Source organism: Perna viridis, chromosome 6 (assembly GCF_037379345.1).
Source record: "Perna viridis isolate PV_CMFRI_1.1 ecotype Kerala chromosome 6, ASM3737934v1, whole genome shotgun sequence".
NCBI lineage: Eukaryota > Metazoa > Mollusca > Bivalvia > Mytilida > Mytilidae > Perna > Perna viridis.
Window position 1 is genome coordinate 43585284 of NC_142450.1, and position 13014 is coordinate 43598297.

At 31.6% G+C, this 13014-nt stretch overlaps 1 protein-coding gene across 7 annotated transcripts in view; it reads right to left on the minus strand.

The window, feature by feature from the left end:
• LOC148615146 (intermembrane lipid transfer protein VPS13D-like) overlaps positions 1–13012 on the minus strand; it is a 64393-nt gene extending 51381 nt beyond the window's left edge. For 5 of the 7 annotated variants that reach the window (XM_088589774.1, XM_088589770.1, XM_088589773.1 and 2 more), the window contains exons 1-15: positions 12870–13012; positions 10261–10372; positions 9850–9927; positions 8213–8325; positions 7874–7951; positions 7286–7375; positions 5474–5590; positions 4882–5007; positions 4597–4647; positions 3965–4206; positions 3455–3623; positions 2658–2759; positions 2228–2414; positions 1845–1994; positions 1145–1320 (exon numbers count right to left, since the gene is read on the minus strand). In XM_088589774.1, the coding sequence (XP_088445900.1) occupies positions 1145–1320; positions 1845–1994; positions 2228–2414; positions 2658–2759; positions 3455–3623; positions 3965–4206; positions 4597–4647; positions 4882–5007; positions 5474–5590; positions 7286–7375; positions 7874–7951; positions 8213–8325; positions 9850–9927; positions 10261–10357 (1776 nt within the window). In that variant the 5' untranslated portion in view covers positions 10358–10372; positions 12870–13012. Of the gene's footprint in view, positions 1–1144; positions 1321–1844; positions 1995–2227; positions 2415–2657; positions 2760–3454; positions 3624–3964; positions 4207–4596; positions 4648–4881; positions 5008–5473; positions 5591–7285; positions 7376–7873; positions 7952–8212; positions 8326–9849; positions 9928–10260; positions 10373–12707; positions 12757–12869 lie in introns of those variants that run through there. The other 2 variants (XM_088589772.1, XM_088589771.1) reach the window with 2 other exon arrangements.
• Between the last annotated feature and the right edge of the window lie 2 nt (positions 13013–13014).

Consider the following 13014-nt stretch of genomic DNA (forward strand, 5'->3'; position numbering starts at 1 on the left):
TAGTAATGGCAGCCATGTTTTTTAATGGATCAAAATTTCAGTTCTATGCAGGATACCCCAAGAAACAGTCATACCAAGTTTGGTTCCAATTGGTCAAGTATTGTCAGAGGAAAAAAATTTTGAAAGAAATAACATTAAAAATAGCAAACAATGATGAAAAAGGGCAGTAACTCCAACATGGCTTAGGTCTCACTAACCACTTCTAACGTTTCCATTACTTTACATGTTAAAAAAGTAATTTTCAAAGTCTCACTGTGAATTCCCAGGACAAATGACACCTTAAAGTTGCATACCGTTGCAAAACTTGGAAAGTAAGGCTTCCAAAATCATTATGCTAATGGTACGTTGATTGTAGAAATTCTTTACAAAATTTACTTGAATAAATAAAACTGAAAATCCACATTTTCACCTGTTCTGCTAACTGACAGCATGGAGGCAAATTACTCACATGTAAACAATATTCATACACTTTGTAGTTAAATACATATATGATTTTAAAGTACACATTCTCAGCTTTATTTTGACTACTTTTAATCATAATACACTCAAATAATGCACTTACAATGCATATGTCTAGGTTCAGTGTGTTTTTGGTACTACATAGGGGGGTGGCCATTTGACCCGGAAGTGGTTAGTGAGACCTTAACAGATTACAAAAAAAACTGACCACATATATATCTCATCATGCTGAACACTTTTACCCTTTGTCAGAATTTCACTAAACCTAACAGTTTTGGAGATATATGTGAAAAACTACTGTCTAACCACTATGTTCTATTTTTAGTAACAGCAGCCATGTTTTTTGACAGATCAAAAATCTCCATAAGAATTCTATGCACGATACCCCAACGAATATTCATACCAAGTTTGGTTCCAATTGGTCAATAGTGTCAGAGGAGAACAGTTTTGAAAAATTGTCAACGTCGATGACCATGACAGATGCCAAGTGATAGCAATAGCTCACATGGCCTTCAGACTGGTAAGCTAAAAATGAGTGTAACCTAAAATGCTTTCACACTCATAAAGGATGACTTGGAAGAGTAAAAGTTATTGTAGGATATAATGCTATTTTTATTATGATGTTTATTCTTACAAAAGTGAGTTGTTTACATATTATATATGTTGTATCTCAGACCAAACTAACCCTTGTTTGAGGTGATATTAGACAGGGGAAAGAAGAATTCTCTGTAAACTTATCCCTGAGGTGTATGCTCCCTAGACTGAGCCTATACTTCATGGCACTGGTCCTAGGTCTGGACTCAAACATCATGTTGATTAAGGAACACTCTACTTCTACCATAGTTACATTGGAGGGTTGTTCTGTAATCAAAACCAAATTATCTTCCCTTTTTCAATCAATCTGCCATTTTTCATATGTCATTGTATCAAAAACCATGATTTTAATGCAATGACTCAATTATTGTCTTATACATGAACAAAATGTTTTCAAACAAAAAAGATTTGATGGTTTATTCTAACTAAACACTAATGATGGGATCTGATGGACTGTTTTATTTTATTTCTGTACAATATTGGAATAGAAAGTCTAAATCAGTACTATGTGTCTAATCTATGTATTGTATATTATTGTTGGGAGAAGACTTCATAAGTTTGTAAAACTTGTGTCCTATCCCTTTTGCAAAGTTAACAACTAATATTGTTGTAAACTAAACTACTATGCATAAATTTTTTGTTCTACAAATTGGTCCCTGTCTACGTTATAGACAAATAACAGCTTTACTTTAGACTGTATTCAAGTCTTAATTATATTCTTTTGTATTTGTTTTTGTTTGTCACAAGCAAAAAGTCGTCGTTACTAATGGCAAGTTACTTTAAGATCTTACCACCAAATGACATAGCTGAAGATGGCTTTGGACAGAGAAGTTTAAACGATCCTGAATTCAAGGTGAAATTCATCAAAGCAAAGACCACATCTTTCTTCAGGAAAGAGGTGTTTTCAGATGTCTCCTGTATCACTTCCATAATTTCTTGTTCTAAAAGATATGATGTACATGTATATCTGAAATACTTCAAAATTTCATAGCTAAAGAAAATTGATATTGCAGTATCTTAAACATTAAATAGGGTAATGATTAGGTTGAATTCTCACACAGGTGGCTTTATAAAAACTGCATGCAAAATTGTTCTCAAAATATTTTTTTCCCTTTTTAAAATTGAGATTCTTATGTAAAACATTTTAAAACATCACATAACCAACTGATATTACCAAGATCTTGTTCTTGTTCAGCCTTTACAGGTGGTGGCTCTCCAACATCACTATCTACATTGGTACCAGATGAGGATTGAGTAGGTGTCTGGCTAACTGACCCTCCCCATCCTCCCCACCCTGGGAACCAGCTTTGTAGGTACCCAGTCTGTTGTACCTCAGGTTGTGGTTTCTCCTGTGGGGTTATCTGAAAAATTAAACATAACACATCACATGCAGCATTTAAAACATAGATTTATCAAGTTAATTTCTCCTGGCTAGAGTGTAATTAAGCAAAACATTAACATCAAGCTGTTTATGAGATTCAGATTTTTTAAAAATTTTATTTTCACACTTAAAAGAACTTTGAAAAGTACATACTTTTCACAAATAAGTAAAACTATAGAATTTAGACTGAGATTATTTAGATATTGATATATCAGTAAAGTACCTTGAACAATGACCCCTGCTCTTTGACCTTCCTGTATGCTAGATCTCTAATGATTCTCAGTTCCTCAAAACTAAACTCCTCTTCTATCCTATTCTTGTCAGCCTTAAAAAATCAATAGTTAATCATATTTAATGTATAAAGGAATTTGATCTAAGAAAAAGACTTACTACGTTAAAAGCAGAACCAAGGCAGGAACAAATAAAAATATAAATGCTGAGGTAATGTATTTCACTCCTAACTTCTTCATCAAAAGAAAGCAGTTTAAGTCATTTAGTTGAATAAATTTCAAGTATCCAACTGTGATTTCCGTATGAGTATACCACTACAACTTTTATGAACAGCATGAATACACATCACCTTTTTTCAATATTCCAAATTTCAAATGTAAATATTATTACAAACAGTCTCATAAGTGAAATATTTCAAACATTTCCTTAAAAGTACTTCCAACTAGGTGCATAAATTTTCTTTCCTGTAATTCTGGATAGGTCAAAATCAAAAGTAAGAAAAACAGCGCTTTCAAATAAATACTGTATTGTACTTTTTAACTTTAATGGACAATCCATAAAGTGTAGTTTAAATTTAGCTTATTTGGTAATAATTTATACATTTTTTGGGAAACAAAAAATTGATGAATTAAATTTTCATAAAAAAAAATGAAGGAGTTTACACCAAAACAATTGTAAAAACATCAGCTCCATTTGATTTTAAAGATAATATCACTTCAAAATATTTCAACAATACAGAAACATTAGAAGATGGCAGTTTCCTTCAGACCATCAATATACAGTACTTACCATCATTTTGGTATTCAGCTGTTCTCCAATCAGACAGATGGTATAAGCCTTGTAGTATCTTAATACATCCTTAACTCTTTTTGTAGCAAAATTCCATGTACAATGTTCATTCTTTTCTCTAATTCTGTTTCTATTTACTGCTATAGCATACTTCCACCAATCCTTGGGACTGAAACGAAAGGAAATAAGCATAAATACTGTAGACAAAAAAAGGGTTTTACATTTCTGTTTTAGCAAGCATGAAGATAAAATAGTAATATTGACTTAACATAGCATATTTGCACAGCCCCCCCAAAACAAAAAAAAAACAAAGAACAAAAAATGAGAATAGTTTCACGTACATATCATGAAAATGGCATTTTATGGAATTTATTTTTATATTACATCCTATTTTCAGTATATAATTTTTTACTTGATACATATCTACTGCATGAAAAACATTGAATATTTATGCTGGGTTTATGTGAAATAAATATAATATCAAATCTCCATATTAATTTTGTTTATTACCATTTTGTAACTGAAGTAGTAGGACAGGACATTTTACATTTCCTTCTTTTGTCATGTCGCTCAATCTCCTTCAGCCACTGTATGATACACCTGTACTGAACTTCACTTAAACAAACATTTATATCATCTAGATTCATGTTCAGTTCTATTCTGGGCATGTGAGGTGACCTCAAGGGCAAGGCTGATGTGTTTCTCTTCAACTTTGTTTGTGCACTTATAGGTTCAAGGATAAACTCGTGATCCTAAAAATACACAATGTGCAAATCTGGCAATTTACACGGGAACCACCTTGGCAATTTTGATACAAATGTCTTAAATAGCTAAACAGGAAGTCAAAAACATGAAAAAAAATGACAGCTAAAAATTGTGTTTTTCCATCTTAACAGTTTTTAATGTGTAGTATGAAAACACTTTAGATTTGCAGAAACTGTAAGGGACAAAGGCTAGTCCTTTTCAATAAAATATAAGTCAAATTCAGTCATTTTCACAATGGTATTATATTTTCTGCAAGAATATTGTACATGTATTACTACATATTGTCAATAAAACTTCAAATACATTTTTTTTTCAGTTATACAAATATTTTTTTCCGGGTTTTTGTTGCATGGCAACATTCTGTTTTACTGTTTTACCTGGAATTTATTTGTTCTACTTGATACAAACATTTCTCTTTGTAAAGCATCCTGAAATAAAGAAATAATACAATACCTGTACAATAGATTGTGATGAGAATAATATTATCTAATGAAAGTTTTAGAACAAATACTGGTACCCTTAATAGATCTTAAACTACAGTCAAGTTAATAACATAAAAGATAGACAATTTTACCATTTGTAGTTTTATCTTCAATGGTTGTAAACAGTAAAGGGTAGAAAATTGTATCATTATAACTCATTAGGTTTACAGAACTACTCACAGATAAGTCAGACATAGATAAATTTCCTAACATTGTCGCATTAGTGTCTAGATACACTGAAAAATTCTGTAGGTCAATCAATTTATGCATCATATCAGATTCATCATGGCTCACAAACTTCACTTCCTGTAATATTAATAAATGTCACAAAATGTATTTAAACATATATAAATAACACCTACATTTTTAAGACAGTAGGTAGCTTTACAAACAGACATTTTATAATATTAAAAAATATGAACATTCAAATATTGTTCTGATGACCTACCAAACTTGAGCTACGCATGATATAACTAGACCATTTTAAAAATTCTCTGGATATTTAAATTAACAGTAGCTTCGTTTCTAACCTTACTACAGATTTCCTATCATAACCTTGACTTTTGAAGAATTATATTGGAATCAGCAGGTTTTTTTAGAAAATATTTTTTCAGGACTAAATATGTGCCAAATTTGGAAAAGTCCATAGAAAGATGTTGACTAAAGTGTTCAGCAGTATGGACAAATGATAGGTGGTAGAGTTACACTATCCCTTCAATTTTTTTTGTATTTGTAGATATAACAAGAGAAGCATGCTCACAGTATGACTTACCCATTGACCGTTAGTACTAACAGCTGACAAACTCCTGATGTTGATTCCAAAGGCAAAAGGACAGGATGGTATCAGTTTATCATCTTCATACCTTATATGGACATCTTTTATCTTCAACTGTTTACAAGATAAATAGTCATCAATATATTCAGAACACAACGCAACACTGACTTGACATAAAACTAATGACCAAGGCTTGAAACTGCTGGAAAATGCTAGGCTGTGCCATTCATTTTGAGAAGCTCAAGCCTAATTCTATAGTGTTTTTGTGTAAGATTTTCCATACTGGTTTAGTTATTGGTCTGAGGCTATCAATATAGGACTGAGGGGTAGCCAAAGTCCAATAGGACTAGCCAAGGATCAATAACTCAGCCAATATGGAAAACCTTACACAATTATACCTTTATTGACTAACTAGTTCAATATGTCATATTAGCCTAGATCTTAACCAGACCAATATGACGTATAGGACAGGTAAAAGCCATATTGGATGGCTAAATCTTGTATTGGCATGCTTTTGTATTTTTTATTGTATTGGCAATTTATATCATATTTAGACCAGTATTCGAAAGTTAGTCAATAAATACATGTATACCTCTAATAAATGTTTTGGTCAAACCAGTACTCTGTTATTGTCCTTTACACTGTCAAAAGGAATTAGAAGAAAAACATTTCAAGCCTGAGAAAGAATCAATATGTCTAGAGCAGGGTGACAACCTTTGTGATGTACCAACTGAAAGTTATACACACCTAGTGACAGTCACTTGTACCCTAAAATATACGGTCAATTGTTTCAGTGGCATGACAGAGATCATACAATCTTTTTTAAGTTATCTATAAACAAGATATTTTTTTTAATTTGGAATCATTTTGGATTTAAAAAAAAAAAAGTTAAAAAAAATATTATAAAACTTACCCCAATAAGGGGGTTATTCATGCCATCATGACTAAAGGGGGGTTAGTAAGTTTTCCATGCCTTTTGTTATCCAACTAACCTTACCCCTAAGCCACGCTGGCATGACTAACGGGTTAGTTTTACAAATTATTTTTCTGGTCATTTTCAAATTCCAAATTAATTCCAAATTAAAAAAATATCTTGTATATAGATGATAAACTCGGAGCAAAGATCATTGCAAACTCTGTTCACTGGCTTGAATACAATATAGCACAACATTTGATATTGAATAGATTCAAAATCTGACAAAAAATAAGTGCTGATTTTTTTTTAGGTGGGGCCCATTTGACCCCTTATAACTCAAAAACCGTAAGAGATTTATGAAATCTGATTGAAAATGCTATCAGGGGTTTTCAAAAGGTATCCAATAAAAATAAATGATTTTTTTTTTGGTGAGGCACAATTTTGTACCCCTTTAACTCCAAAAAAAGTGAAAAATAAGCATACCCTGTAACAATTTGTACATGTATTTAAGAACTTCAAAAGAAACAGACTGACAATCTAATAATGAAAATCTGATCAACCAGAAGCCTTTCCTTTCAATTCTAATGATAACACCTATTTTCCCTTTTAGCCCCCTAACTTCAAAAGGGGAGAGGCAAAACTTCTATAGGGCCCTCTGCCGTGTAACTTGGAACAATGTGTTAAAATTTCAAAAAGATCAGATAAGTTTTACTCAAGTTATAGTGAATAAACTTAAGTTAACAGAGGTCAACAATGGTAGCAACAACAACAAGACTGCAGCCGACAACAGGGTGATACCATTTTACAATCAAAAAGTTTTGGGGTCATATAACAATGCTTTATTGTGAAAAAAATTCTAACTTTAAACTATGATACCATGTATATAAACAAACCTGGATATTTTCTAGAATGTTGCTGGCTATAGATGTACCATAGGAGAACCAGGAGGAACCATATCCTTCTTGTTTTTCTTGCTTTTGTATCTAAAATTATAATAGTTTTTTAGATTCACTCACCATTTACATTAGTTGTTTACAAACTCTAGACTTCTTAGTTAATCAACAACTAATTACTGCTCCAATGAACCTGGTTAAGCTGTTTCATAGAAGAACAATACTGATGTTTAAGGAAAAGTAATTCATTCATGATCATTTTGCATGCAATCAAACTTAAAATATAATATTTGTTCTAAGTTCTCAATACAGTATGAAAACACATATTTGAATCCACAATTTGGTCAGTTTTATTTTCCTTCTAAATAAGGAATTATTGGAAAAATATCCCATAGTTCAGTTTTTATTTTTGAAAAAAAACAACATGAAATTATGAGCCAAAAAATAAGGGTTGCAAAAATGAAAACCTGCCAAAAATATGCAACTGACAGTTCTAAAGATTCTAACAAAAACTGTAAATAAAAAAAGGATTCAGAAATAAAGAAAAATAAATCCTTTAGAAAAGGGGTAAATAAACATGCATCTTACCTTCCATTCTTTCTCCAGTGCCTCCAACATAGCAACTTTCTTGGCCTGTTCATCTTTCTTATTTTTCTCTGCATCAAACTGTTAAAAGAGAGATTCAATATGCATCAACTAAGTTCTAGCATACACAAGCTTTTACACAAACAACATTAAATAACAAACCAACTGAAATGCTACACACAGTTTTCATATTTCAGTAATTTGAAGCCAGGTATTTTACCCTTACATTGTGAACCAAGCACCTGCCACTTTACATTCTTCAAATAAAGGGTTGTGTTCAGACTTATTCATAAATTATTATAGTATATCAATAACAAACTATAAGTAAATCACCATGCTTACATTTGTATGTTTAAAGGGTCCAGCAACCAGGTACAGTTTTTCTATGGAAATGACCCATGGTTCACTTCTCAAATGTCTTATGGGTATTTGTAGTGTAATTTTTCCAATAAAACCTGTAAAAATTCACATGTATTTCTTTAAAAAAAACATATAGATACATTTATGTTAATGAAGTACAAATCATTGATGCCAAACAAGTTATTTAAAGAATGTTTCTCATCATTTTATCATTGCTTACCAGCTTGATTTAAAAAAAAATGATGCTTTTACAAGAAGAAAATTGTTACTCACATGGAAGGTAACTCTAGTAATCATCTTATTCTTAAGTTATCATATATGCAGTTTTAAAGAGTAATCAAGGGAACCAAGATTCTAGCAGAAATCAAAAGAATGTAACCCATAAACAAAGACCAGACATGGAAAACAGACAAACACAACAAAGAACATAAAATAACTGAAATAATACATACAAAGAAACTAAAGTAAATGAACAACTCAGACTCCACTAAAAAATGGGAGCATGGACCAGGTGCACCAGTAGAGTAAGTGTCCTCTACTTTTCTAGAAACACCCATCGAGTTTAGAATTAGACCATCTGTCATTTTACTGACTATTACACAAGACTGAAGTATATGATTAAATAAATTCAGATAAAGAATTAGTAGAAGTGTTTGTCCTGGGTTCACTTTAACATATATATTCTCTTTCCCAATTTATCAACACCTACTTAATAGAAATCTAAATAGAAACCAAAAATATAAATATGACTTGAGGTTGTAGGTCAAGGTCACAAAAAGGTCATCATTATATGTAACACAGTCCCTACTGCAGGAACACCTTCATGTACATGCTGAAGATCTTAGCCTCAAATAAATAAAACAACAACAAAAAGTTATGGATAAAGACATTTTCAAATTTACCTAAAAGTATGTCATGGTCACACAAAGGTCAGTGTGGTCATGATGAACCACCCCAATGCTAATTATCAAAAGACTACTAACAATTTAAGTCAAAAAAGTTATGACCTAGACAGAATTTCTTTTTAAAGAACTAAAGTCAAAGACTCTAAGTCAAAGGTCAAGGTCATATGAAGAATATCATTTTAGAGGACTTGCTGCTTCATGGTAATTCATCCAGATGTAAATGATATAAAGTTTAAAGACAAAAATGTTGTTTCTCCTGAAACAGTTCAAAATGACCTTGAGGACTAATAAAAGTTATCATAAATTATTGTGATGATGTCTATATATCCACATGTCAAATATCTTAAGTCCAGATCAAGAGAGAAATGTGTTCATGCCCTGAACAACCTTTCCCCAAAAAAAGTGCATAAAAATGGCCTTTAGGTCACAAGTCAAAGTCACATGAAGGTCATTATGATACAATGTATATGACATATGTCTCCTCATGATGCATGAACATGCCAAAAACATCAGAACTAGGTAAGACAAAATAGTCAAGAGAAAGAGAAAAATGAAATCTACATTTTCAAGAGAAGATATATAATGACCAGTTTTTGACTGCAATTACAGTAAATACAAAAAAAAAAGACACATGCAATTAAATTACTGATCCAAAACTGCTCTTCCCAATCTGAGCAAAAATCTATATAGGCACAGTACAATATTTTGTCTTACCAGATTTTACTTCTAAAGGAAGGTCTATATACTTTAAAGCATCTTTCTTCAAGGGCAGATTTTCTAACTCAACAGCACCTTAAAAGTAAAAAAATAGGGTAAGATACATTAAATTCTGCTTCAGAAATATAATCAACTATATAATACTATCTCTGTTTTCTGTGTGTGTGTTGTTTCTTCAAACATTTGCTGAAAATTCAGTTAATACAATATTTTCTTAGTGTATTAATACAAAGAGTTTGAAAATCATCTTAAGACAATAACCTCAGTGTATTAATATGAAAGAGTCTGAAAATTAGGTCAATACATTACCCCAGTGAATTAATACAAGACTGTACAGCCATAAATATGATTATTCACAAATGTAAAATTGGAATGACAGCTGACCGCTATTGCATAGTCTGAACTTACCCTGTAATAAGGCTATGGACAACTGTGCTGTATTTAAATTTTCCACATATTCTCCAATGTATGTATTAAGAACCCATGCTGCTAAGCCTTCAAGCATTGTAACAAGCTATACCTAAAACAAACAATTCAATATGGCAGTTTTCAAATTCAGAACTCAATGTTTACCCTCAACTTAAAATAAGTTTGTTTTTTTTTTTTAATCTGAATAAACATGACCTGCACTCCAAAATAAAACCACTGCTACAAAACATCACGGTGGTGTAGTGACCCCATTAAAATGTATGCTGAACAAGAGTTCTGACTGAAACATTTAACAAAATTCAAAAAAGCTTAACAGCTTCTTTTGTTTTGAAATAAGTTACGTGGAAAGAGTAAGGAACATCTCTTTGGCACTTCAAGGATTTTCTGATTGAAACACTGAACACAATTTTAAAAAGGTTAAGGGCCACTAAATGTACATGTCCACTCTAAAATGTAAAATATCATTCAAATACTACATGTCAGTCTAATGTAATATGACTAGGGAAAACTGCAAAAATTGTAATTCCTTTTCCTTAATAAGAAAAACATAACAGGCACAACACCTAAAAAAAGATAGTGCCTTTCTCACATCAAATATAGTTTAAGACTGTTTAAAGCAAGGGGAGAGCTCTATGTGGAGTAGAATTTTATCTTTAGAAAATGATTGGATGTTTATAAAACAGTGGTAGATCCAATCGGGATTCGTTTTCTAATTGTCAAACCCTGATCAGCTGATTGATCCTCAGAGACTATTTATGTACCCTTACCTGTTTAGACAGCAATTAACACCTTCTGTCAGATTAATGACTCTTTTAATTAAAGAAATGAGATTGAAATGCTAATTAGGGGTTTGATTTTGGAGTTTTAAGGTAATCTTGACAAAATCGGGTTTTGTGACAAAGGTAAATAACAAAAATTGCCACGTAATTTTGTGGTTTTGAGAGGGCTAAAATTCTAACAGAAGCACATTTTCACGACCGAAAAGGGCATTTGGCGTGTTGGGAAAGGGCCATGGAACCCTGAAAAAAGGGCATGGCGCCATGCTACTTAGCTTTAGATTTAACTCTAGCTACCATGTACATGCAAGTTAGCAGGGTGAAGAATGATGAAACAAAAATCTGTTGTCTGGAAGTGACAGGTTGGAGAAATCCAAAATTGCAATAAGTGTTCCCAATAATTATTTAAATAACTTAAAATGCAAAAGAGGATTGGAAGTACATACAATGTTAACTTTGTAAGAATGTCACATCACAATTAATGTCGTCCCTTTTACTTTCATCACAATTCAAAAGACAAACCATATGAAATGCCAGAATTTTAGGTAAAAGAACAATTACATTTACGGTTTAAAACACACATAATTATTTAATTATCTTTAAAACAATTTATTTATTTTAATAATAAATTTTATTTCAAATATAAATGAAAATTCAATGATCTCTGCTGACTAAGTAATGCTCGTGCATATTCTCTTCAGTTCCATTCCATTGGCAGTGAACCTATCAGTGATCAAAAATTTAAGGGGAAATATATTTTTTGTACTATCTAAATGTAAATTAAAATTAAATTATGCTAGTAGACATTATTTCCACTTGCTAAAACTTGCTAGTGGAATTCAATATATGTATTATAGGTAAAGTCCAGAAATAACCCATGAAACTTGAATTTAGCAAGTGTACATGCTCAGTACTTGCTAAATTAAGCTAGTGGAAAAATTTCTGAAATTCAATTCCTGACCTACATTGTATATGTATATCGTCAAAAAGAAATGCTGTGCTCACTTTTAGACAATGCCTATTCCATATTGTTCACTGCTACCTGTTTATACCCTAACTCATTAATAATGAGGTAATCAATTGTTTTGAGACACAAGCAATTTACTCGTTTCACATTCATGATCAGTGTTCCAGGATCTTTCAAACTTTTAGGTTTCCATAGGAAAACTCTAAATAAAGATTCACTTTCCAACACTTGAAATTTGCTTTCCAAACTTAATAAACCTTTAAAAAAATCAACCAAAGGAAAAGTGGGGCATCATAATAAACTTCTCCACACCAAAAGTGCACTTGCCCCAGGTGACAGAAAATTGGAATCCTAGAACACTGATGATTGAAACAAGAAGTACTTATGTAATATAGACATACATGTATATATTTACACTTGCCGATGCCGTTAAAGAAAGAAATATATTTTCCCTTTGTTTTCTTACTGAATTCTCCTTCAACTTAAAGATCAATGATGCCACAACTTAAAATTACATTGTTTCATTGACATCAAAAGTTTATTCAGAGCAAAATGACAAGTGTGAATTCATGTACATGTATTCTCTTCTTTACAAACTTTTTTCACTTCCGATTCACTGATATTAATAATATTCCATAGGATATTGGGAACTTGAAATCTTATGAATAAAATAAAAGCTTTACATCGTAAGAACGGAAGAAAATCTGAGTGAACCTTTAATTAGTAGTGTCAGTGGCAGTGGATATTTCTGTCATGTGTTTGTTGTTTTTACGTCTATTTTTATTTATGACAACATAAGATCGTGGAGTACGGTTTCAGTTAAACAAATAAAATATGACCATTACCTGTAAATGTTATAAAAAGTGTCTTTTCACTTTACATTATGCTTTTAAAGTTAACAAATACATCAGTTTCCAGTCATTTTCTCCTTTTACCCTTAAGTTCTGCTTAAAACATTTCTATGACATCGACTCAACTGATTCAGAAAAG